General features: G+C 41.3%; 3 protein-coding genes across 3 annotated transcripts; all 3 read right to left on the bottom strand.

The window, feature by feature from the left end:
* Positions 1-4194: 4194 nt before the first annotated feature.
* Positions 4195-5237, bottom strand: LOC6626053 (trypsin delta). The gene has a single exon (XM_002049573.3). It carries the CDS (start codon positions 5200-5202, stop codon positions 4375-4377), a length of 828 nt encoding a protein of 275 aa, XP_002049609.1. The 5' UTR covers positions 5203-5237; the 3' UTR covers positions 4195-4374.
* A 15031-nt stretch (positions 5238-20268) lies between these two features.
* On the bottom strand, positions 20269-23041 carry LOC6626054 (uncharacterized). The gene is made up of 4 exons (XM_002049574.4): positions 22816-23041; positions 22673-22759; positions 22269-22610; positions 20269-21740 (listed from the first exon to the last, which is right to left on the bottom strand). Exons 1-4 carry the CDS (start codon positions 22901-22903, stop codon positions 20512-20514), a joined length of 1746 nt encoding a protein of 581 aa, XP_002049610.1. The 5' UTR covers positions 22904-23041; the 3' UTR covers positions 20269-20511.
* A 1403-nt stretch (positions 23042-24444) lies between these two features.
* LOC6626055 (uncharacterized) lies at positions 24445-25139 on the bottom strand. Its single transcript, XM_002049575.4, has 2 exons — positions 24699-25139; positions 24445-24634 (listed from the first exon to the last, which is right to left on the bottom strand). The coding sequence occupies exons 1-2, from the start codon at positions 25042-25044 to the stop codon at positions 24510-24512; spliced, it is 471 nt and encodes a 156-aa protein (XP_002049611.1). The 5' UTR covers positions 25045-25139; the 3' UTR covers positions 24445-24509.
* Between the last annotated feature and the right edge of the window lie 1738 nt (positions 25140-26877).

Genomic DNA, 26877 nt, shown 5'->3' with positions numbered 1-26877 from the left:
TCAGGTGGCAGCTTCATGCTTAAAAATATACGCATCGGAGACTCCTTGCGTGTATGTGTGTGTGTGGAAGAGTGGTGTAAAGGCTATGCTCAAATATTTAACTTAAGTAAGCGTTTGTAATTAATTTTATCCTTAATGCTGACACTTTCTTGCGCCTCGCAACACTTTTTCCGCCTTCTTTCGCTCTCTCTCTCTCTCTCTCTCTCTCTATCTCTCAGTCAATTTCGCGCCATCTTAGTTTCTGTTGCCTTGCTCACGGTTATGGCATAATGAACACGCATTTTAAAATAAAGTCTCCCTGATTTTATTGTGTGCGTGTGCCGTTGCCATGTCAAGCTCGCAGTTGGTAGTTTGTCTGGGGCCAGCGGCATGGCGTCACACAAAAAAAATGACTGCATAATTTATGTGTCAAGAGTTTGCGGCTACGTTTTTTGGGGGTGTAATTGATGTTGCCACCCCGCAATTAACTCCCGCCTGCCAAAGATTTATGCTCTGGGGTTGCCCGACGCGTGCTTTATGACGCGTCTTCCCTAAAAGCGCTCTCAATTACACGCAATTAACTGTGACAATTACGGGCCAAAAGCCTTGCAAAATATTTACGAATATCGCGCATACGTCATGTGTGACTCAGCCAACCGGGTTGCAAAAGAATACAAAATATTGCGCAAACGCAGCAACAATTAATGTTATTACAGCTCAGTCAATTGTATGGAAAACAGAAAAATGGAGTTTAAGCTCAATTTATCGCTTGTTAAAATGGGATTAAGATTTTGTGAACTGCAACTGATTAATAAGAATGGTCAATCATATGAGTAAAGTATCCAATCAAAGCAAAAAATATAGACTAACTCTATAAAATAATTTACAGGTATAGCCATGATTTTTGTAGCGATCCATCTTTAGGTCATCAGAAGGGTATTAAGAAACGAGAAATTAAAATATGAATTGAGGCGCTTTCTAAAGTGAAAATGTATAAACATGTTCATCTGTTTCTTCTGTGTCTTCCAAAGCAAAAATCAGAATTTTTAAAATGATGGTCTCTTTGAAAGATGTTTAAGAGCCTCTGTGAAACTGGACAGTATGTTCGCCACATCCATTTCTGCCCTCGTTTTCATCAAAGCATTGCATTGGGAACAAGAAATCCAGTAAGCGTTCAAATTATTCCCAAATATTATATACTCTTTATGGCCTCCGTACTATGAAACCGTAGAATTTTAATCAGCATTTATTTTTACCATATTTTTCTTTACGTTGTCAATCAATAAAAGAAATATATATGTTACGCAAATTCCACTTGAAAATTGGCTTGAATATAAGAAATTCTTCGTCTCAGACCGTCAACTCAAATAGCACTAAGCATCTTAAAGATATTTAACAAAAAAGAAGCCTGCACCAAGTACCATCCACAAAATGTGGCTGCTAGGCAACACAGCTGGCGAAAATAAATAAAATAAAAAAAATAGCAATAGAAATGGCAACTAAAAACTTACAAGTGGTATATCAACACTTCAAGGTCCACTTGACAGTTTTTGCTGCTCTTTGAAACTTGGAATATTCGCTACTCCCTTAATCTTCAGCTATTTATAACCGGCAACAGCCAATTTTTAATGCTGGACATGTATTTGTTATTACTAAAAACAAGATAAACAGAACAACAAACTTCAGGCAAGTTTGTTTGACTTGAAGATACCCGTACATAGCGTACATAGCTTAAGCAAAATCGTATCTTACTATGGACTCTAATATATGGAAATGATTACATAATTAAAGGAAATTAATTTAAAAATGGACATTAAATAAAAGGAAAACCAACTATCAACTCACTCCAACTGATGGGGCGTATACGTTCGTGTGGCTATCCTGGGGGGTAATAAGAAGTTCATTAAATTTTAAGCGCAATACATTGCCAAAACCTTAGCCAAACTCATTGATAGTGCATTATGCATACCCTATATATATAACCGAAATGTATGAAATAAGCAGAGGCAGGCCTATCCGACCGCATCCGGATAAGCCCGTTGATGCTATTAATATTTTAGTATGATTCATTTTTAGGGTAGGAGAATATTTCATTGTATTAAGCATATCTTTATGCTTTATTTTATAACATATTTTTATATATATTTAAAAATTTAAACTTGGAATACAAACAAAAACAAGCAACAAATTTATAAGTGAGAAGCTTCTGAAATGGAAAGTTATTCAAAACCTTATTATTAAGTATGGGATAGTTTTTTTGCCCTCCACTCAAACTTATAGCTTACAGCCTATAACACAGTCGAGCACTCTCGACTGGAGCTTTATTCTTCTCTTTGTTCTGTTACTGCTGCTGCACATATTCCTCTGTTGTAACATGTCAATCCATGCCCATTTTAGCCAGACCCCTTGTGGTTGGTTATTGGACGGTTTGGGGTTTGGGACCGTATTATGCGTTCGACTCGCATGAGTTTCGCATATTTTACACGCTTCGCATATTTACAGCGTATATTGATCATATTTATAAGTCTATTGGTGTGGCAGGCATAAATCGCGGCAATCTAACAGCTACAAGACGACTTACAGATACCCTACTCCCGTTATTTATTTATCGAAAAAATAATCATATTTTAGAAATTAAAATATTGTGAACAAAAAACAAATACATTTTCAAACGAAAATAAATACATTTAAAATAATTCATAATAAATTGTTATTTTTTATACAAATTATTTTGTTCTCTCCGCTGAATATGTTTGGAATCCATATACCCTATTTTTGCTACGATTAGTTATGTACAAACTGGCGAAGAAGCGTGGTTTTGCCATAACTGCGATAATAAAAACCAAGCGCCATGGTTGACAAACACAATATTGGAAAGTCTGACATTTCCTTGTTTTTGTCACATAAAGCTGTGCGCGTGTGTGTGTGTGTCTGCATAATGCATGATGCATTGGCATATTGGAAAATATAAAAAAAAAAATGACGGTCCTTTGGGGTCCTTTGGATTTTTGATATCGCGTCGGTTTCTTGTTGCAATCGTAATTTGCTTTGAATGTCATTGGGTTTATTAACTTCTTTGAGCTGGCATGTTTAATTAATTGCTGGTCTGCAATTAGCATACTGGGCTCAGACAGTCAGCCTCAATATGACAGAAGCAGCAGCAACAGCAGCAGCAGCAAATTGAAATTTCTGAAAATACGCATATGCAGCTAGGCAAATGAAATATTGTATGGAATGTTTGCTGACTGCCAGGCAAAATGAAACAATTAGCAAGATGTGTGCCTTATCGTCAGGGCAGACACTTACACAGTTTGCTTAACGGCAAAACAAATTAAAATCTGTGAGATGCACAGAACCAACAATTCTACCAGCTGAACCCACGCCCTGGACCGTGACTTGTTGGCCTTTTACTGCTGACCGCAAGGTACACGTTCAGATGCTGGCCAGATGCAGCCACGTTTTGGCCATTCTGCATGCCTTAAATATTTATGCAATTTATTTTTGTCTAAACTAATAAGTTGTTGTTGTAGTGCAGCTTGTTTTATCTCATAATGAAATACAACACAGTTTGCATAAGTATAAATATGTATGTGTGTGCGTGTGTGCTTGAGTGTGTGTGCGTGTGCTTGGCTTGCATTTTGATATTTGCGCCTGCATGTGGGCAACGATTTATTTGCACTAGACTTTGTGGCAGCCAAGATGTTAACATATTCATTGAATCCGAATTAGTTTTGAGCTCTGCTTCTCATATTTTGTGCAACATTTTGAATTATGAGCCAGGGCCTGAACCCTAAGGATTGGCCTAATGGCCTCACTTGCTTAATTGTTAAAACGTAGCCTCTGCATTTTTGGTAATTTAAACTTTAGTTTACAATACGCAAACAACTTGAGGAGGATAATGCAGAGCCATCTAAACAATTTACGATTGCGCATACTTAAGGCTTACCTGGCAAATCCGTTTGCTGCTAAAATTCACATATTATTTTAATATAATTTAATTTTTAATATATTTTAATTTGTCATAATTTTTGCAAAAAAGTCCCTCACTTTCAAAATGATGTAATGCTTTGGTATTAATGTATGTTATTTGCACTTTTTAAGCTTATTACTAAAAAGCTTCTCAGTTATCTATATACCACCAGCTAAAACATATTTATGTTAAATAGAGTAAGGAAAATTAATTTTAGTCTTCTTATTAAAATATTTAACATATTTCAATAAAAGCGTTTGTATTTCACTTTTTTGAGAGTGCTTAAATAACATTGTAATTTATAAAAATTATGATGAATTATTTTACAAACATATTTTAATACTTAAATCTATATACACCAGTTTGCCTATTGTTTCTATTTGTTCAAACACTATGTTCTCTTTTAAAGGACCACTCTATTTAACTTAACTTTGGCGGCCACTCCAGCCGGCAAGCAGGGTATTCCATCCCCATGCACCTAGCTGAGCATCAATCCAATTTCTGAATGCAGCCACATTCGTATATACACCCGGAAACTCTTGCTGCGCGCAGCCCAAGCCCCAGGATACAATGCCATAGAGCTTGCCTTGAGCACTGTCTTGCTGATAACCGACTAGTGGACCACCAGAGTCACCTTGGCAACTATCATGGCCTTCCCGGGCGGCACACAGCATGCGCTGGGTAACGGGCAGCACCTTGCGATATGCACGGCGACAAATAGCCGGCTCCACATGGGCCACATCTACGTATCGCAACACAGCTGAGACGCCCTCCTCACCGCCTTCGCTCTGATAGCCCCAGCCGCTGACGTAGAGCCGCGTATCGGGAGTAAGTACATCCTCTGCACCAGCCAGTGGCACCGCTTGAAGCTCCTCCGTGTAGTTAAGTCGGCCATTAAGCAGCACTAGTGCCAGGTCATTGTCGTGCGTCTGGCGATTGTAGGCTCCATGACGTATGATCTGACGCAAACTGAGCAACACCCCGCCAGCCGCGTGCTCTGTGGCGCCCAAACGAACGCTATAATCGACTTCAATCCATGGCTCCTCAAAGCAATGGGCAGCGGTGAGTAAAAAAAAATCCCCGATAATGGCAGCACCACAAATATGCTGACCATGCAGCTGTATGGAAGCTTGGTATGGAAAATCACGTATATCCGTAACCTGGCCGCCCACAATGCGACCATCATATTGAGGCGTGGCACTGCTGCCCGCAGCAAGCACTAAAATCGTCCAAAGAAATGCCACCAGACTCATCTTTCTGCTATGAAGCGTTTTGTAACTGTGTCTACCTGCATCATAATTTTCATTGCCTTTATAGACCGGCGCAGGTTTTTTTTATCAATTACCTTATCTGCGTGTCAACAAACTTCGGCCGAAAAAAAATACAACTTGCCAATATTTCAAGTTCAGCGCTGTCTTATCAAAAACTATTTGCTTTTACTCATTTCTTTGGCACTGTTGTCTGGCGTTGACCCAATAACCTTCGAGCGGTCGCGGGCAGTACTTATGGTTTTCTGTACAATAAAAAATGCATTCGGAAAATATTTAAAAATTTAAATATTTGCTTATAAGATTACAGTTTGCATTTCGTTGGGTCAATTATATAAAAGGAAATAAGTGAAATTATTTATAATTAACATGTGGTTTTTGCTTTTTAATAAAATTGTTGGTACTATACTGATTATTATTGTAATTGTTACTATTATTATTATTTTAAATGTTTTATTATTATAAATATTATTATTATTTTTAAATGTTTTATTATTATTATTATTATTATTATTTTTATAAATTTTTAAATTATTATTATTAATAAAAATTTATATTATCTTTGCATAAGCAAACTATACTCTTATTGTTATTATTCAGCTAGTGAAAAAAAAACATTAACATTTCCCCACAAACATGAGTGTTTGTTTGTTTGTGTAAGCAAATACAGGCACCAGAAAAGGCATAGCTTATGTTAAGCCTTCTAGTCAGACACACTGCAAGAAATACTCACAACTCTTCTATAAGAATTTAGCTGGAAGCACCATCAATTTTATTCATTACCTAATAGATTTAAAAAAAAATTAAATCATATTAATTAAATTTTGTGTAGTTTTCCTTTAGTTGAATGTGCAACTTATATTAATTTAATGAATTGTGCATATATTCATATATATAAAGTTGTGTAAATTATGAATGGGTGGTTTCTTATAAAATTTTATAGCATACTTTCCGGCTGTGGGTGCGCATAATTGTAGTGGCTTCTTCGGCAGCTTGTTTATAATTGGAATAAACCAATTGACGGCCACAAAAACCGCAACAGAGTCAGGCATACACGAAAAGTTGCCCAGCCATTTATGTATGTCAGTCAGTCATTTAGTCAGTTTTTATCCGAACAATGGCCAACAATGCTGGCGCTGCTGTTGCTACTGCGGTTTTCACACTTTTTTTGGCAGCACACACAATTTTGGCCAAACATTTGACCGACTCGCAGTTATCTGGCGTTATTTCAATTTGTTTGGCTTTCGCACCGATTCTTTATTTTGGCTGATCGCCCGTAACAAGCCAACAAGCCGCAGCCCGCAGGCATCCTACGGCAATCGGTTCAATGCACCCCAACCAAAGACCAATTTCAGCGGCAAACTGCAGTTGACAGTCTCAATTATCGATATAGACGCACCTAAGCCTTTCTCAGCGCATTATAGGCCACAAATTGAAATGGCTTTCGATCCATCCATAATCTCAATATTCGGCTAATCGGCACACAACAAGCCAATAAATTGTGTTGGCTTAAAAATCCCATAGGCGTTGGCCGCCCTTGAAATGCCTGCAAAATAACACGCCTATAAATAAGCATAACTGTCAGAATAACAAAAACACCAAATTGACACAACAACAACAGCAACAACAATAATATCGACGACAACAACAGGCTTAGCTGCTTAAAAGCCAGCCAGGGCTTAGTGAAAGTCTATGCCAAGTATTAGCACATTTTTACGTAACGTTGGCGCGGTGGGCGTGGCACACAGACAAGCAGACAGCTTTTGGCATTTTTGTTGTTTATGCCGTGTGAACTTTAGCTCCAAAGTTTTCCAGCGGACGCCTTAACCTATTGCCAACATGAACATTTTTGCAATCTTCCAACTGTCACAAACAAGAAATTTGACTTTTGACACGATTCACAAAACTTTCGCAGCGTTTTATTTAAATTTATCCTTTACAAAATTGTTGATATGTTATCGTCGAGCGCATATGGAAAATTTAAAGCTTTGCATATACTTTTAAAGGCAAACCGCCGAAACATCTAGTGTTATCGCACTGTGATGCCGACATGTAAGATGTCTTCTTGCCTTCATTAAACAAAATTTCAAACAGCAGACCCCTCTGTCAATAAGAAGCCCAAAGTATAAGCATTGCAACTGTTTTCACCAGGCAGAATAAGTAAACTTCAATCCTGTTTTTTTTTTTTTTTTTTTTAATTATATTTAGTTTATTAAGAAATCTGGTATCCTGTTACTCTATGTTAGCAACTTTTATCAGAGTGACATAATTACTTAGCTTAGCGATGATTGTGGTTTTACAATTAGTTATACAATTAGGTTAACAGATTATAGAAACATATTTTGGTGTAGTTAACGAAGCTTGTCACCTATACATAACGATCGATTAGGTCGGTTGGGTAGGTCCTCTTCAGTCGCCTTCTTCTTCGCCTCCTTAGCAGGCTCCTCGCCAGGATGTTTGGATGGTTGTGGAGCTTTGTTGAGTAGCTCGCTGCTTGCCTGTTGACTACGTCGCCCACCATTGGAACCTTGAGGTCCTTGGCGATGTCGCGTGTGCGAATATACCATTCGGCTCCAGTTATTTTGCGCAGGGTTTTGGCCTGAATGATGCGAATTTTGTTCAGGTGTGTTTTTGCAGCTATACCGTAAACTTGAAGCCCGTAACGCCACACTGGGGCAAGGATTACCTTGTAGATTAGGACCTTGTTTCGGAGCGAGAGTTTGTTTTTGGAGTTGAGGAGCCAGCTCATTCGCCTTATCTTAGATTTGATGTTGCTCGTTACTGCAGAGACGTGCTTACTAAATGTAAGTCGTCTGTCGAGAGTGACACCTAGGTACTTGTGTTGACGATATTGCTCTAGAAGCTCACCATGAAGAAAAAGTCCGGGGCATGAGTCCTTGCGTAGAGTGTGGGTAACCGTGGCGCACTTTCCAGGGTTCACTGCGATGTTCCATCTACAAGCCCAGTTTTCAAATCGCTTGAGGTATTCCTGCAAGAGGTCAGTTGCCACGTACACACATTTGTTTTTTGCAAGGATTGCCGTGTCGTCAGCAAACGTGGCCACCAGAAGGTCCTGCCGATCATTCCGTCTGCTTGCATTTGCTGTGGGCATGTCATGTGTAAACAGGCTATATAGCGTGGGACCCAAGACGCTGCCTTGTGGAACGCCCGCTTTTATGCGTTTGGTTTGAGAGGCTACTCCATCCTGCACCACTTGAAAGGTTCTCTCAGTTAGGAAGCTCGCAATGGTGCTAAATAGCTGCGGATTCAATTTGTCCTTTATCTTGGAGAGGAGTCCTGCGTGCCACACCCGGTCGAAGGCTTCTTGGATGTCGAGGTATGCTGCCACCACATACTCTTTCCTGTGAAAGCCGTCCAAAATATAATTTGTGACCCGATGTAGTTGCTCAGGGGTACCGTGTTTGAGTCGAAACCCAAACTGGAACTTCGGGATCAAGCGTTTTATTTCCGGGGTATCCAGGACCCTTCTGAGGATGCACCTTTCCAGAATCTTACCAAAGGCAGGCAGGAGGCTGATGGGGCGATAGGATCCCAGTTGATTAGGGGGCTTTCCGCTCTTGTGCAACATGATTATATGTGCCTTCTTCCAAGCCACTGGAAAGTAACCTAGCCGAAGAGCTGCATTAAAAATGGCGACGAGAAAAAGCACCGCCTTGTATGGCAGTAGCTTGATTGTCTGGTTGTCCAACCGATCTTCCCCAGGGGCTTTGCTGCTTTTTAATCTCTTCATCTCCTGCTCTACTTCTTGGAAGGTGATTGGCGATACAGGGAGTGACATTTGGAGTGGCGCCTCCAGGATTTGCGCGACTCGCTGTATCCTTCCATGCGATGCGGTCTCAAACGGCTTGAAGCGCTCCTCCAAGTTGCAGGCAAAGGCTTCGGCTCTGTCCATTGGTGATCTGGCCCAGGTGTCATCGGGAAGTCGAACGGGGAACTTTGGCGCAGCTTGCCGCTTGTATCGACTGCTAAGTTTCCACAGCGCGAATTTGGAGCTCTCGTCTGCCGTTGCTTCCTCCAGCATGGTGTCTGTGGCATTTCTTTTCGAGATAATCAGCTCCTTCCTGACCCTGTTAGCAATACGACGATAGATCCTGTCAATCGTGGGGTCCTGGGTACGGACATACTCCCTCCTCAGTCGCTTTTTTAGGGCGAGAAGACCTTCCAATATGGGGGAAAACGTCCTTGGCCGCTGGCTTGTAGGGGCTGAGTAGATATGTGCGGGCGCAGCGTTGGCGGCTGCGGCATGTACTTGGTCCAACAGGGTTTGTACTGCAGCGTCGACGTCCTCAACTGACAGAATCTGCGTGTTTAGGTTGATCAAGCTATTTAGTTCGGCCTTAAATCGTTGGATGTTCGACCCAGGGAGGACAAGCCTGCGCTTTTTTGGGATCCTTTGTGCAGCCGTGTTGATCGTTGTGAGGAGTGGCAGATGGTCGGAAGATAGATCATACTCTTCGCGAACCGATAGTACGCTGTTGGGGATGCCCTTGAATATAAAAAAGTCGATACAGGAAGGCGTACTTTGCCGGTTGTACGGAAAGTGGGTAGGTCTACCGGTGGCCAGTACCTGGGCTGAGCAGGGAGTGAGCGCCTCATGGAGCGCAGTGCCTCTGCTGTCAGCTCTGTAGTTTCCCCACAGTCTGTGCTTAGCGTTGAAGTCGCCTCCAACGATGAATTTGGGGCCAAGCTGGCCAAACAGGGAATCAAATTCCGCTCGGTTCCAGGGGATGTTTGGTGGTAGGTATGCTGCCGCAACGAGGATTTCGCCCAAGGGAGTCTCCACCATGATAGCAGCCAGCTGTGTGTCGCTGGAGGTCACTGTGTGTAGATGGTAGTGTGCTAAATCCTGCTTTGCCAGCACTACAGCACCACCTCTGGCTCGTCCTGTAGGGTGATCCGCACGGTAGCAGACGTACCCCTCCATTGTTAGGTACAAGTTTGTGTGCAGATGTGTTTCTGAGATGAGCATGATGTCTACATCATGCTTTTTCAGAAAAAGCTTGAGCTCGTTAGCATTTTGGAGGATGCCACGAGCGTTCCACGATCCGAGACGTAACTGGGTAGCCATTATTTGCGGCTTTTTGGGAATCTAAGCTGCGGGGAACCTTGCGCATCCTTTAGCTCTTTAATGCTAACCAGAATGGTTGCAACTGCGGCATTCAGTGCTGCAATGGACTGCTGGAGGTTTTGAAGGATGCCTCCAAGGGAAGCGTCTTGCTCCTGAGGTCCTTGCAGTGGTTGTTGGAGCTGCATTGGATTGACGGTGGGCTGAAGAGTGCGCGCTGGGGGTTGGCGGACTTGTACATGATGGCCTGGCCGTAGCGCATCAGCATACGACAGGCCCTGTTGCACAATTCGGGAAGGTACGAACTGCTGAGTGGTTCTTCGTGTATTTTGAGGATGGCTATATCGTGTAGGAGGGGAGACATTGATGGCCGGCTGCCTGGCATTTAGTCTCACCTGATAGCTTTTGCATCCTTTATAGGAAGCAGCATGGTTTCCCTCGCAGTTGGAGCATCGCAGGTCTGCCACTGTTTTGGCCTGGCACTGCTCGGAGTTTGTCCAATGGGACTGACCGCACCTACCACACTTGGGCTGTTTGAGACAGTAGTTTTTGGTGTGGTCGAACTCGAAGCAGCGGAAACACTGCCTTATACTATTGTTCTTCCTCGGAAGCTCAATAGTGACCCGTTGGCGGCCAACCTTGTTGAGCCGCAGCGCTTCCCTGTTGTTAAGAGACTGCTTGAGATCGACAAACCAGAAGTTGCGACTTGGAAAGTCGTTGGTGGAGTCTGCATCACTTGTTGGCTGTCTGGCGCCCGGGTTGTAAAGGTTCGTCACAATATGGCCGTGCGATGTAAAGGCAGCTTCAATCTGGCTTCTGGGAGTGGAAGCGGCCAGATTTTTAACCACAACGCGGTATGGTCTGTCTTCCTTTAGGCAGAAGTGGGTAAATTGCACTCTCACTTCAGTGAGCTTGCGGACAATTGCTCTGTGGGTGTCGGCATCTTTGGCGTAAATTCTTAGATAGCCAGAGGGAGAGACCTTGAATTCATAGGCGTCTGCGCCCACTGCCTGATCTATGGTTCGCTCCATTGCGACAATATCGCTGACTCCAGGGACTGTTATCGGCCTGGGTTTGGAGATCTTTTTCGCTGATTGTTGTTGGTCTGTGACTGGAGGCGCTTCGTCGGCAGTGTCCATCTCGCCGTCATCGATTACAGAGGCGTCTTCCTGAGGCTCAAGGGAGGCATATCTGTTGCTAATTGCCGAAGCGGTACTGGGAGTTGCGGGCTTAGCTCCAGCGCGGCTGGTGTTGCGGTTATTTAGTTGCTTCCCTTTTTTTACGCCTTCGGATAATAATGTAGTCCCACGCCGTTTTTTTGCGGAAACCGTTTGCCAATCTACCAGTGGCTCTTCGAAGGCTAGCGTAGCACCTGCGTTCTTTATGGGAGGCAGAGGGGGGTTTGTGACACAAGAACCAGCTGCCTGGGTGCCATAAGGGGTGGACTGCAAGGTCGGATTGGCGGCTTTGGGGCGGGTCCCGATGGGCTCTAAAGCGGCGCGGCTTGTGCCTGTTGAGGCAGATGTCCTGCAGCCGCTGCTGGATGACGCTGTGGTTGTGGTGGTTGTTGCTGTCGTTGTGCTGACAGTGCCGTGCTGTTGCGGTTGCCAAGTCGAGCATTGCTGGGTACCGGCTGACAGCGAGGTGGAGGCGCCGTTCCGGTTTGCACTACTGGCGAGCACGTTGTTGTAATATTGGTAAAAATCTTCCAGTGGCCTGCTTCCGTCGAGGCGATCGACATTAGCGGCTATATTTGTAGGGGATATTATTGAGCTGTTCGGCAGCGGGTAGATTGGCGAATGAATTTCTTCGTTATTTTGGGGTCGGTTGTTTGTAGCCATTGTTCTTTACTTTGTTATAATTTTTTCCCCACAGGGAGAAAAAAGAATAAAAAATAAAAACAAAACAAGTTTTTTACACTTAATTACAAAAATAACCCGTATTTTTGTAACAAGTGATTGATCACAAATTGTGACTTTAGTGTCAGCACTGTCACTGCAGTGACTGTTTTGCCAGCACTATCAGTGCAGCTGCAAGCTGAAAGCTCTCTCGCGAAAGCTTTGCTGCACTCGCGCACACACACACGCACTTGAGTTGCGATCAGCTGAGCGCAGCTTAAGTTTTGCAAGAACTTGTTCTCACGCACTGCACGCGGTAATTTTTTTTGTTAAAATATTGTTAATTTGTATAACACTCCGGCTGCCAGAGGCAGCAGTTGCGTATAGTTTACCCACTATAAGCGGGATTTGTATGGATTGCCCTGGGGCGGGCTTTATACAGTGTCACTGTCACTTTCTTGGTTTATGCCTGCTGCCAGCGGTGCACTAACGCGCACACACACACGAGACTGCAATTTTCACGTCCGATCTCCAGAGAAACACAAACGTGAACTTCAATCCTGAAAATTCAAAATATAAAGCAATTTTCCGCCTAATTTGCGAGTGTCCCGAACACTCCTACTCTCAACGAAATTATTTTGTATTTCTTGTCTTCAATTCGCTCTGATTTTGATTGTGAACTACCTGTAATTGTTAGACAGTAATTTACAAATGGACTCAAATACAATAGATTAAAGTAGACGCAGAAGCCACTGCGAGTGCGACGTAAAGCCGAATGCAGTTGCTTGCAGAATTCCGATTTCTATATGCAACATACACAAAGCACGATGCTCGTTGTGCACTAAACACGTCTCGATGTGTTTTCGAGTTTTGTAACTCATTTGCAACTAAACTGAGTTCATTAAAGTTAATTTGAACGTGCAACATTGGCGTGCCACGCACACAACGCAGCGCGCAACGAAGCAACAAAGTGCGGTGAGGTAGCCGTGCAGAGACGTCATCCTGGCCACACAATGCACCTCCTGCAGAAGCGTGTGGGTGTGTGTGCTCCGTCCGGGCACGTGGCTTAGCGTCGATAAGTTTGACATTTGCGCAACGTAAAATGACAACTGCAAACCAAACCCTGTATGCAAAATGAAAAAGTTCCCAGCACTGTGCACATCCCTGACATTTGCATTTGTCTTCCGCAAAAAGCTTTCAAATTAGCGACAGCTTCACATCTCACCCCCTACTCCTTATACCTGCACCTGCTTCTGCTCCAGCTTCAACTCATCCTCCAGCCGCCGCTCTGCTCTTATGCTTTCGTCTTCCTAACAACAGCGACGCACGTCGCATGCAGCACGCAAAAAAATATGCAAATAATTAGCAACCAAATGCAAAATTCTATTAAAAGTCGCCTATATTTTTATACTCTTTTAGAAGGTAATGCAGTCGCAACACGAAACGTGTAAGGGCAGATTAACCCATGTAGATATAAACACATTGTCGATCAGAATAAGACCATTTGTCTGTCTTATTGCAAGTAAATGGAAATACTAAATAATTATTAAAATATTCTTATTAGCTGGCAAGCATTTTTTGCTTGATCCGAATCAAACAATATTTTGTCGACGCTATTGACGTTAGATACTTATAATATGAAGAATTTGAACTCTACGTATAAGATCGTCCTTAGATGGATCAAAGCTTGTTTTGGATCCAAACCTTTCAGCTCTTAATGATTTTGTGATGTGAGTATACACTGGGCCGAGCATTAATAGATGCTAATCTAACATTTTGGATGTAATTAGAGTCCAGTTCTATTTGAATATATTTTCTTTTATTAATAATATTATTTTCCTAATCAACTATTAACATGCATTTAAAATGCAATTATTAGCTGGATAAGTGCACACTCTGTTGATTTCATTTAGACAACGATTTCAGTTATTTCAGTGCTGATTGGCCCCAAATACTACCACGACTACTTACAAGCTGAAAAACGCCACACGCAATTTGCTTTGCGCAACTGATGCTCTCAATCCACTGACAAGTTTACCAGACTCAAAGCCAGGTCCATTGGAAACCCCCAGCTAAGCCAAAGTTATGGCACGGCATTCAAGCAAACTCTTATTGACAACTAACTACACACACACACAGAGCTGCACATACAGATACGAAATCAGTTTGAAAATTGAATTCTAATGCAGCATACCAAACCGAACCGGACTCTTGGAAACTGAACTCAAGTGAACTGTGGAGTGACTTTGTGCCGCTCTGCCATTGACTAAAACAAATGGGTTCCACAACATCTTTTACTGTCAGCTGCAACTTGTCGCCCCGTCCATTTGTGCAGCTGTGTGTGTGTATATGTGTCTGTTGCTATATAAATAAAATAAATATTTATATTGAAATGCAACGCAATCGAGCGCATCCGAATTGAATTTCAGTCCTGTTCAGTCCTATTCTCTCCTATCCTGTCCTTTCCTGTCCAGTGCTCTTTTCTCTCTGCTTCGACTCTTGTCCAGCGTTTGTCGTGCGTTTTATTTTCGGCCAATAGAGTTCCGGACAAGTCCGTCGATTTCTGTACCAATTCAATTTTGAACTTTGTCGCATTTAATTGCATTGCATTTGTCCAAAGTTGTACAAAATGTGCAATTGATTTGAGGATCTGTGCAGGTAAACGGGCAAAAGCTAATCTTTGAATGTTTCGCAAATTCGCAAAGTTCTTGAACGTGAATTGAATTGTCTTCGCACAACTTGATCTAAATAGTTAGACATTCATTTTTTTTTTGTTGTCTTGCCAAAGTGGCTAGAAAAGTGGCTTTTGTTTCATTTGCGGCAGCCAGCGAATTGTCTGCCTTTGTGACTTGGCCAGCAAACGGAAGCGGAAATATGCTTTACGCACATAATGCATGCAAAAAAGGGAGTGAGACGGCCCTTTCTGTACACAACATGAGAAGGATATAGTAACAGTTACAGAAACAGAGAGAGAGAGAGAGAGAGAGAGAGAGAGAGAGAGAGAGAGAGAGAGAGTGTGGCAACTCGAGCCTTTGTCTCCAATGGTTTATGCATGACAGCTCCCATTGCTGTACATAAAATTACATTACTCAACAAACAGACAAGCAGCAACAAATTATCATTTAGATAATACTTTTTAGTGCTTTTCAGCATGCACATATATCCACATTCCTTGCAGCTCCGCCTGTCTCCCACTCTAACATTTACCTTACACATGGCATTTTTGTATACCCTGTACACGTAGAAAAAGTTAAAAAAAAAAGGGTACGTTCGAAATGATAACATATGTCAGATTGAAAGTGGTGAGTTAAAGATATGCTTATGTATAGATATTATAAATATATATATCAATAAGCTATTATCTTAATATGATTTATTTTCCACAAGGCTACAGACTGACCATTCTTTTATATTTAAAACTTCTTAAAATTCAATTATTAAATCCTTTGGGAGAACATTTTCTGTTAAGTATACAGGTTCTTTTTTAACTCTTTGCCAGACTGCAATAAATATTATTATCTGATTTCCCTAGGGAAATTATATTAATATGCTATTAAGGAACAACTACTTATCAATGTAAGATACTAACAGCTTGCAGGGTATTTGCAAGTCAAGCACTTTTGCTTTTAGGATTCATCATATGTAGATTCCTTTGTGTGTGCACAGCCACAATAGTGGACATTTTAGCATAACCAGGAGCCTGGCTAATCACAAAGTCTGTAGCGTACTTTATAGTCGCCTAGAGTCGTTCTTGAGTTTTCTATTTTTTTTCTGAGTCCTTTTTTTTGCAAACTGAGTGCTGTCTACTTTTTTGTGCTCTTGCCAACCAAATGGCTATAAAAATACGCGGCTAAAGCGCGTAAAGTAAAATGTAAGTGGCATCAAGCGGAGTGGGAGCGTAAGAATGGTGGGCGTGGTTTGCATAATACGCATAATAACAAAGCGGAAAGTGCGCGAAAGCCGTCAAGCAGCAGAGTTGGCCAACAGCAGCAGAACCTCCCTTACATGTCGGGACAAACACGGAGCTTGGTTTGAGCTAAGCTGAGCTAAACTGAACTGAGCTGAGACCATTTGCATTGCCTCATGTTTGGTTTATGTCTTTGTTTTTGCTTAGTTGAGTGGAATTTATATATATATATATATATAAACGAGCTAGGTACCAAGTCTTACTTGTTGATTAAGCCTTAAAAGATGTAAACAAAAACAAAATAAACCTAAATTATGAAAAAACACATAAGCAAGCAAAAGCTGCTGTTCGTTAGATTTCCTTCAATTTTCAATTGAATTAATATATATTAAATGAATTTTATTTATTGAAGAAAACAAAATATGCTTTATTTAGCGTTTTATGTCTACCATAGACAAGCGCTAAAAACATGAATGAAAAAAAATTAAATTATCGAAAATAAATATAACTCCGGTTCAGGTAAAAATTATTGAAATTTTTATAAAATTTTTATAATTACAAGTTAGCCGCTTATGATTCTTATCTTATCTGATTCTTGGCAATTCCAAACATTTTAGATATCATTTTCCACTTAAGGCTAGGCTCTACATGAGTTTGAAACTTTGAATGTTTCAGCAGCAAGTGAAATAACGATTTTGAGTGGAAGCCATACATATTTCCGGTTTAAACTTATAGCTGGCGAATGGCTCAAAGACGCATCAAAAAAGAGGGTATATGGGTATGAGGGGCGGCTGGTGTTTGATGTAGACATATTTATGCACTTCGTCGCATTCAGTTTATAATGCCTTGTGTAATTATTCTTTGTTTAAATAATTCAAAAAGATGCACTTAAAATGTCAGCGCAAAAACTTATGAGCTCAAACACACATCCACGCACATTTTTCTACACACACACATTCACATACACATTTGGGTGCTATATTCTGGTTCAACGCTCTCTCCTGCTTGCCTTACACGCGCTTTTATTATGATTTCTCACTTACTGTCCTTTTTTCTCATGCTATTTAGAACATTTACATTTTTATGAACATTTCGCTGGTCGTTGTTGCTGCTGTTGCTGCTGCTGTTGTTGTTGTTGCAACACCCCGCTCCCGTAATACACGTCTTTTATATGCGCATACACTAATATGCGTATGCATGTGTGTGTGTGTGAGTGTGGAAGACAAAGAAGCTGGGAGTGCAAGCCGGCATTAAAGTATATTAAATTACTTTAGCACAGCGGATGGAACAACAACAACAGCTGCAGTTGCAGCTGCAACAAATGCAACGAAGACATACGCTCGACTTTTAAAGCATAATTTCTCAAGCATAAATCTTTGTGGCTTTTGCTAGCAACAAACAAAAATTAGTTGCACTCGGCGAAAAAAGCATAAGCAACGGTAAATTATGCGCCGCAATATGTCAGCGTGTTGCCAGAGTTGCCTTTGCGCCCGCTGCGTTTGTCACACAACATGGCGGCTGGGCTTGCCAGCTTGGCCAAGGGGGTGCCCCACGCTTAATCAGAAATTATTTGAAAATGTTGAGTCGACATGTCGAGACTCCGACTCACGACTCACGCACAGCGAATGTTACTGCAACTGCTGCTGCTTCTGCTGCTGCTGCCACTGCTGCTGCTTGCAATTTGCACACGCCACGACCCTATGACCCAAATAGAATGAAATCTCGGCAAGAAAAACGGCAAACAAAGGCTACAGTCTGTGGCAAAGCCAACTTTCATAGACTGCAGTCAACGTTGCACGCTGTGCCAGGCTACCCGGCTCATTTGTTTTGTCGACGCACAAAAGCATGCTATACAAAATAAGCAACAATAGCCACATACAATGTATCGCAGCTGAAATACCTTATAAATGCGATCGGCGAAATAACAAAAGCTATAATTGCAATTTGTACGTATCTAACATATTTCTGTAAATGAATTCAACACTATTCCAAAACATTTTTAACTATCTTTTTAATAATAATAATAAATGAAATTAGCTAACGTTTAAATGATATTAAAAATGTAATGTAGAGCAATGTTATGTTAACAAGCCTGTTAAGGCTTACCTTACAAAATGTAAGGATTAAAAACCAAACAATATAGTGTAATAAAATATGGCATTGTACTCGATCGCAAATATATTTTGAAATACTATATTCTTAAATCTTTCCAATCGATTTTTAACAGTATCGGCAATGTTAAGACTTGAGTAACATCTGTGATTTGCAGACAAATGGAAATGCAAACATTACAACTATAAATTTTTTTTTGTTCTCAGCAGGAAATCTTTAATCAGCTCATCACGATGCAGTAAAAGTTCCCCTTCGATGCGTGTGCCAAATGTAATGACACAGTTGCCATATCTTGCAGCTAGGTTGGAACACGTGCAGAGACGCACACGCCTCGCGTATAAGTTGCACCAGGCAGGAGGACAAAAGACATTGCAGGCGTCCGTTGCCACAATGGCTTCATCTTGAACCAGTTGGCAAGACGTCGCGCTGGTTGGCTCGCCGCCCACTTTGCAATAATAACTCATGTTAACCGAAAACCGCGCAGTGTCTTTTCGTACTGCCGCTGTTGCTGCTTACTTGTCCTCGCTCCTATTCTCCACAATTCTCTACGATTCTCGCCCTGTTCCAACACAAAAAATGAAAAGGGAGAGATGAAGGAACTTTTCGCGCACAATCAGCTGCATTTCAACATTGCGTCGCATTGTTGCCTTTTGCTTATAATTTACTTTTACTTGTGCACTTTGGCTTGGGCTTTATGTTTGGGTCTGTTTCTGTGTTTGTGGTGTGTAAAATATTTGCGCTGCCAGCGACAACAACTACAACAGCTGGGACAATGGCGCACAACATTAACCATAATAATTTTCTTTGCGAAAAGTTGCAGTCAGAACATGTTGGGGCGGCCCTGTCACTGTTAATCAGCTGCCAGCAGCTGGTAAACAAAATGCATTGAATGAAGAGCTTTGGATCCCGTTGTTCCCGGTTACGGTTTTGTTTTCTCAGAACAAAAGTGACGTGTGCAAGCAGCGTTCCTGTGCCAAGGACCTTTTCTGCAACTTCACTGTTCAAGTTTTGTAAAGCACAACGGAAAAACTTTACATGGAACAACCAGCTCTTGAGCTGTTCGCAAAACAACATTCGAATTGGCTATTTGTCTAATCTATTTGAAATTTCGTTCGTAATCAAAACTAGCAAACAATTTAGAGCTGTACCAATACGATGGCCAACTTTGCTGAACCAGTAGAGCCCGAGTGTTTTGTGAAGCATATTTGTTCATAGATTTTTTCAAAATTTTTTCCTGAGCTTTGTTTTACATATTCCTTTTTTTTTTGGTCCACAAGTTTAGCATGTTGTGTGAAGCTCTATAGACCTTAAGATTTATAATGACTCTTTATGAGGTTGATTGAATTCGACTAATATATACTTTTTTTTCGCCGATCTGTATAACTAGAAGTGTTGAGCTTCAGTTTGTTACAGTCTACTATAAAAAAGCTTCACACTTAAGCCATACAGCGCTATATTCTTGTTTTTAACTTTTTATGAAGTTATTTAAATCACAGCTCTCGTTAGCCGAGTTTTAAGATGAATTCTGCTGATTTTGCTGGTGGCTACCTTTGGCTCAGAAAACTCAATTAGACACTGGCACAACTTATACATTCATTCGTTCACTCGGCGCACGCAGACTGTAAGGAGTCTAAAATCGATTAGGCTGACCATTTTTATGAACTGGATGCTGAGGCACAGCAAATAAAATTGCTTACATGCCGAAATTTTAACTAAGTCATAAATATGTGAAAAGTTTTCTTTTTGCGTTACCAAATGCAACGTGAGCGCTTTTGCAAGTTTTCCAGGCAGACCAGGCCAGGCCAGGCCGGGCGAGGCCACGCCTTCCGCCTTGGGCAAAAGGCACGCAGCTAAAATAATTGATAACAGATTATGTTTTACAATCTAAGCAAGATATGAGATATGCTCGTAATTTTAATGGCCACATGTAGCGGGCCACACGTAGACAGTAGCTGGCTACAAAATCCCGGACCCGGCACAGATTCCGCAAAACGTTGGAAAACTTAATTATTTCGTGCCGGCTGCTGTAGGTTTTCTGGCCATTTTTGGCCACACTCACGAACACACACACACACGTGCATATGGACGGAAACCAAGCCAGGGCGACGGACAACTGGAAAGTTATTTATTTTATGGTCAAAAGTTACATTCAGCTGCTTTATGGCAGCAGTGCCAGGAGAAGCAGCTATAGTTTTGGTGGCTTTAAAATTTACTGGCGCATAGCTCATAAATCAAAAACTATGCAAACGTGATTCTCGTGTGCGATCTTTTTGCGAGAAAATTTTAATTGTTGCATACGAGGGAAGACACCACCTCCGAGCAGCATGAGCAGCTGCCTCAAATGTGGCGCATCAATCGAGGGAAAGACGCATTGTCACGGTTGCTCTGCTCCCGGAGCGAGCAAGTGACATCTTGCTGGCCGACATTTTGGACATAATACTCGTCCTAGACACGATTGAACCAGCGTTGCTTCCTCCACTGAGGGACTGCTCCACAACCTTTTCTTCGGGCAGTTCGGGCTTAAGACCCAAACTTTGTTGCTCCATATCAAATAAAACCGAATCCCGAAAGAATTTCTTTTCGTCTATCCTAACATTGTACATGCCGGTCGGATTTTCTCGATCGAATGGCAAATCCGGACGTATATCACTATCTGTGACCAGGACCCGCGCGCCAGGTATGGGTAGAAATTTGAATAGGCGCTTGCGCAGCTTCGGCATGTAGGTGGTCTTCATGTGATGGGGCACATGGTGGAGCCGGCTTACCATCTTTGAAGCACGTAGCTCGATTGGATGATCAGTAAGACGCCGGTCTTCGGGTAAACGTTCCTTGATAGCCTCCAGTTGGCGTGTGGTCAGCTGCAGCGGACGTACACCATCCTTCCAGCGCTCCTGGCCACTCAAGAAGGCAATTTTTTTGTTGTTCCGCAGCTGTTTGCGTGGAATACGCTTGGCTATGCAATTGTAGACTATACGTGGCACATAGGGGGGCACTGGAAAATCTCGGATGGAAATTGGAAAACGCTTTGGATTAACCAGCATATTTAGGTATTTGCCATCGGCAAACATTTTCAACTGCTTCTCTGACTTCTTGCCTTTGCCGGTCTTCTTGACGAGTGGCTTGGGCAAATCGTGCTTGCCCATCTGAAAGATATGCCTATGCCCATGGCCAATAACATGACGCCAGTCGGGCTCACAATACTTGCGAGTATTGATGCGCTTGTAGGGCAAACGCCGGAACTTGTAGCGCTTCTGCATCTCAATATGTAGTGTCAGACGGGGCTTGGACTTCTTGCCCCTCTCACAGGCACACACGTTCGGATAGCGTATATCGTAGCGTCCTGGACCCGGCTCAAAACCAATATTCCGATGAATAAGAACACTACGCTTTGTTGGCACACAGGATTGTGGCAGAAACAAGTGCGGATTGTCGAGCTGTACCTTCGTAAGGGGCAACATGTTTGATCGAATCTCATAGAAACTGGTATAGGTATCGGTTGGACCGGGATCATTCGGATCGCGCCAGCAGCACGTCAAATCAGATGTCATCAGGCGCGACGAAGGACGGCGCTCACGTGCATCTGGCAGGGCACAAAAAAAAAACAACAAACTATAATACCCATTGAATAGGTATAAAAAGGGAAGGTAAAGGAAAGGAAGCATCTCCTATGAAGTATATATATTCTTGGTCAGGACAAAGAGATGAATCATGCCACATGATGTTAATCTATCAGTCCGTAAATTCGTCGAAATTTTAAGTAAGCATTTTTCTGTAGTATATGCAGAGCGAGGTTATCATTCCCCTTCGATATCTCCTCCCATTTTCACAATATCAAAAGATTTAGATTTTGATAATCAGAAACACCCAACTTGGTATGTAGATTCTCCTAAAGTATGTAGAAATAAGAAATCCATCACATTTTGGGAAAAAGTTAGTAGTAGTAAAGTAAAGTAGTTAAAAGACCTCACTTGGGGATTACTTAATTTATCCTAATACGTTTCAAGTCAAGGGCATAAAATCTTTCCCCATAAGTGTAATTTCTATTATAATTGTTTTAAGTTTTCAAAATCTATATAGACCCAAATAATTTAGATATACGTTTTCTTACTTGTTAAAAAGATGCCCTTTTGCTTATTCTCAGGCCTAAATAATCGTTCGATTTCCGCTGGCAGCTCGTAAAAGTGGGACGGAGGCGGCTTGATCGACACCCGACTTTTGTTGGTATGCATTTTGGCAAATGCGGTGCCCTTGGAGCCCATCCGACTCAGAAACGGTACAGGCAGTACACCGTATCGATTCGGAGCCTGTTGGTATCCACGCCAAGTGGTCATAGCTCGATCATAGCTCAATGGACGTTTTTCCGGATAGGGAGTCACGGGAGTCTTTTCAAAGCCCGTCACATGTCTATAATGTGCATAAGTTGCGGCACTAAACTCCTCTCTTCGGTTCTCTGTGGAAAAAGTACACCATATTTAATATATCTGTTTTAATCTACCCTTAAGCTACACTTGCCTTGTTGGCAATAGGTATTGTAGTGACCGCCGGCCAGCTTGAATTGTTTCTGGACGCTATCCAAGTGATCCTCACGTATACGATTACCTAGAAGCATCTATAGTTAATACTTAAAGAGAATACAGATGTGATTGGATACATACGAGATAACATAAAGAGCGGCAAACTCATGCGAGTTGCAACGAAATTTTGGCGCTCATCCGCCGACAGTTTTGTCTCCTTTTTGTCCATTTTGCCTGCCTATTTGGATTTTGTTTTTATTAAAAGAGCTAAAAATTTTAAAACTGTGCGAAAATGATTGTAATCTGGTTTTTGATATATAGTTGTATTTGCGTTACACATACGCCAAGCCTGCCCCGCTACGCATATTATAGTATAATAATGGCTAGAAACTTTATGCTGAACCTACTTTGATACATTTTAGCTGGGTAAATTGGCAGTGATGTTCTAACAAATGATTGAAACCCAAAAGCGTCAGCAAAATTGACATGTAGTTTCTTTTTTTATAGCTACCGGCGTCCGCTTCTAGCGCGAGACGCATTTGTTGTTGATAGAAGAAGGTTCCGCATGTCCCCCAGTCCGTCATCCCCTTACGCTGCTATGAGCGAAAGTATAAAAGATTGTATAGGTTTGGTAAAGTGTTCAACAAAAGTTCAATACCAGAATCTTGCAAAGTTAATATCTTCAGTGATTATCTTGAATATAAAATTCATCACTCCGAGCGATACGCTTTACGTTTAATAATGAATAAAAGCCCTTCAGTCCACTATACGTTGATGATGAAGCATCTTCCCAGTCGTTTGTGGCTGCAACGTTGATTGACTGACTCTTAACCGACTGTGTCCTGTACTCCTGTTGTCTTGTATTGCTTCACTATGCCTTTTTGGCTGATTGCCTGCATTGCTGCATTTAATCGAATTAATTAATGGCACATTTCACATTCATCATTCCCCGTCTGCATATTTTTCATTTCGTTTTATCCACTGCTTTGTATTTTTATTAACCTATCCCCACCGACCCACCCAACCCACACATTCTGGTCGACACCCACATCAGGTCCTATGATGATTGCATTTGCTTCACAGTTGCGTGTTTTTCACCGGGTGTTCATACATATATATATATATATATATATATTATATATATATACCATTTTCTTCTTTTTTTGATACGAATCAACGAACTGCAAAATTCAATTGAAAATCGTTGAATGCAAGTTAATCAGTGCGCTTGGCTACGCTAATTATGCGGCCGATAAAATTACATTGATAAATGTGGCGTATACGTTTACGTACATATATATTCATTCGTGTAAGTATATTATGTAACCAAATTGTTGTTGTCTAATGAGTTGTACCGAAGATCGCCTTTTGTGAGATGGTAATTATGCTTTATTTTTCGGAAATAGTAACATTTCTCGTCGCAACATCCTGCAAGTATATTCCAATCAAATTGCATTGGCTTATTGATAAAAGAAATCATCTTAAGTTCAACGTGCTCGAGTGTTTTAAAATTATATTATTTAAAAATCGATATCTCTGCATTTTTGGTATCACTGCCGATAAAAACGTTTACACATTAATCGTGTTAACCGTTTTTGAGTTGCAAATAAAATCTAAAAAAAAATATTGAATAGAAAAATGCCATCAGCATCGGACATATCTGGCGATATGAAAATCTTAAGAACATCCAAATCCCCTAGTCATGGCATATCTGCTGATAAAACCAACTACGCATTTAACATGCATGTTAACCGACAAGAACACAGTATGTAACTTTTGCAATACTATTATATATAATTTAAACGAATTTTAGCAGATTACTTTGATATTCCTGATTACTGTCTTCCTCGCCTTGCTCCTCTGTTCTTTAACTTTTCCGCGGCTTTCTTAGCTGCTTTCTTGGCCTTCTTTTCTTTTTTCTTTGCCAGCTTGGCCTGCCTTTTCAGTTTGCGCAAATGAGCTACAATTTTTGAGGTTAATTTAATTTAATTATACTTTTGGCACATAAAAACCGTATCACTTACATTTAACGTATTTTGCAGTTACCAAGTTGACGGGAAGTGGTGCACACTTGAAGCCAGCCGGTGGCGCCATGCTTAGCTTAATGAAACGATGACCTGTTGCATAGAGCATGCCCAGACAGGCCTGTGGTCGAATTCGGGACGTGGGCCACTTATCAAAGTAAAGATCCTTGCGCGTTATTTCCGCCATTTTGACGCCATCAAAGTCACGCCAATGATACATTACTTTTGGCGTGAAGGGTCGGATTGGCAGTTTCCAGCTGTGATGTGGGGCATATTTCTGATACTTTCCCCAACAGCCGGGCTTGTCCACATAAAACCAGACATCGGCATTCGGATAGAATTTCATGTTTATGGAGCAAAAGAACTAATCAAAGAAATATATTATTTTATGCAAGAAATTTAAAAGGAAAATTCTAATTATGAAAAATCTGTTTGAAAATTATTAAAATATATCAATACACTGGTAAAAATCAACGCATACTCAGCCTATTTTAGTAGTATCAAATGTCTGTCTAAAATAAAGACAGCAAACGGACCAGAGTTTTTTCATGTATTATATTTATTTCTTATGCAGCGGATACTATACTTTTATCTAGTCAATCTATCTGTACGTTTGTCTATTGGGTCAATTCAATGAACTTAGAGCTATCTGCTATTGGAGCTGGCCTCTATAATTATTGGAAGATATAACTACGTGGATGTCAGATGGGTTAGATGAACTTCAATAATGTGTTGTAGATCTTTTAATTGCAAGGAAAACTACCTTTCTGCTAGTTTTCTGATGAAACAGATTAAGATACATTTATTGCACATTTGGTGCAAAGGCCTTAAATTCTCTCGCATGCTTATAAAAAAATGCATTTATTTTTTATATTCCACAAGAATTATTTGTCGCAGTTCATTTCCATTTAATGCACTCGCTTTCAATAACTTTCAAACGGTTTTTTTTTTGTGGTGGCTGTAAATACTTGAAAGTCATTTACATTCTATCAGCATTGCGTGCTTGCGATTTATGCGACAAATTTTATAAGTTTTCTTGAAGCTCTCTAAAAATTGGAGCATTTATGTGAATGGCCCCGTTGCCAGTTGTTGAATATGTCCAGCTTAGTTACTAACTATACTAAAAGCTAAGCAGGCATTTGCTGGTTAAGTTAAGATCATTAGATTAAAGGATACACGCCGGGACAAAGGTGGTGCCGAAAAACTGTCAATTAGGTTTAATTATTTTATGCTCCCAAATGGGGTCACAAGCACAAGCACAACCACACACAACACACACACACACACATCGCAGCTAATGTGCAAAGGCGTCTTATGCAAGTGCTTTAAACTGAATAGCTTGGTGGGCTGGGGTAGGGTGGTCTCTTGACTCTAACAGTGCCTGCCGCTAAGCAAAGTCAATTATCCCAGCAGCTTTGATGCAAGTAATTGGCATAATGAAATTTTCTCAGCCAACGACAGGGACGACCGCAAAGAATAGAAGCAGCAGAGCAACAGCAGCGGCAGCGACAGCAGCCGTAACCACAACCGTATTAGCATATCAAGCGGCAACTGCGGAGCCGATGACAATGACAACGTTTGCCCGTCATCCTTGCCCCCAGGCTGATAAGCCGCGTTGACGCCATACTTTTTGCGTATTGAATAAATATTTAAACAGTCCAACAGCTGTCGCACAATATTAATAGCATACGCTGGGGCGCCACTTGAACTTCGCCAAGAGCCTCAACAGCCGCGCGCTTTCATGCGGAATCTTGGGCAGAGCTTCTGGCCCCAGTGCAAATATGTTGCGGCCATTGCCACAAAATATTTAAATATTTTATAAACCAAAGGCAGTCGGCAGTGTGCAGCAAAGCAACAAACCGTAACCAAAGTTGCAATGGCCCCCAACCAGCAGCCATTGCAATTGCAACAACAGCGTCTTGTGCAACACTGAAACGGCAACTGCAGCGGTTGCAAGGACCAAGTTAGCTGCTGCACTCACAAAATGGTCCACATTCAACTCTCAGACTTATAAATGCGTTCTATTGGCCAACCCAATAAATATATTTTCCTTGCTTTTTATAATATCAGCAAAAGGGAATTAAATGCGATGACAGCAAATTGTCAATATTCTCAAATTTAGTTCTGAATGCCTTAAAACACAAGGGAATATTTAACCCTTCTAACAACATGTTTAGAC

Source organism: Drosophila virilis, chromosome 5 (assembly GCF_030788295.1).
Source record: "Drosophila virilis strain 15010-1051.87 chromosome 5, Dvir_AGI_RSII-ME, whole genome shotgun sequence".
NCBI classification, from domain to species: domain Eukaryota; kingdom Metazoa; phylum Arthropoda; class Insecta; order Diptera; family Drosophilidae; genus Drosophila; species Drosophila virilis.
This window is presented reverse-complemented; position numbering and strand designations above follow the sequence as displayed.

Excerpts from the sequence above, each read along its gene's own strand:
- LOC6626054 (XM_002049574.4), bottom strand. The coding sequence starts at position 22,903 with ATGGACAAAAAGGAGACAAAACTGTCGGCGGATGAGCGCCAAAATTTC. Across the intron at positions 22,760-22,815 it reads GCCGCTCTTTATGTTATCTC|GTAATCGTATACGTGAGGAT; the intron begins GTATGTATCCAA and ends AGATGCTTCTAG. Across the intron at positions 22,611-22,672 it reads CAATACCTATTGCCAACAAG|AGAACCGAAGAGAGGAGTTT; the intron begins GCAAGTGTAGCT and ends CTTTTTCCACAG.
- LOC6626055 (XM_002049575.4), bottom strand. The coding sequence starts at position 25,044 with ATGAAATTCTATCCGAATGCCGATGTCTGGTTTTATGTGGACAAGCCC. Across the intron at positions 24,635-24,698 it reads AACTGCAAAATACGTTAAAT|CTCATTTGCGCAAACTGAAA; the intron begins GTAAGTGATACG and ends CAAAAATTGTAG.
- LOC6626053 (XM_002049573.3), bottom strand. The coding sequence starts at position 5,202 with ATGAGTCTGGTGGCATTTCTTTGGACGATTTTAGTGCTTGCTGCGGGC.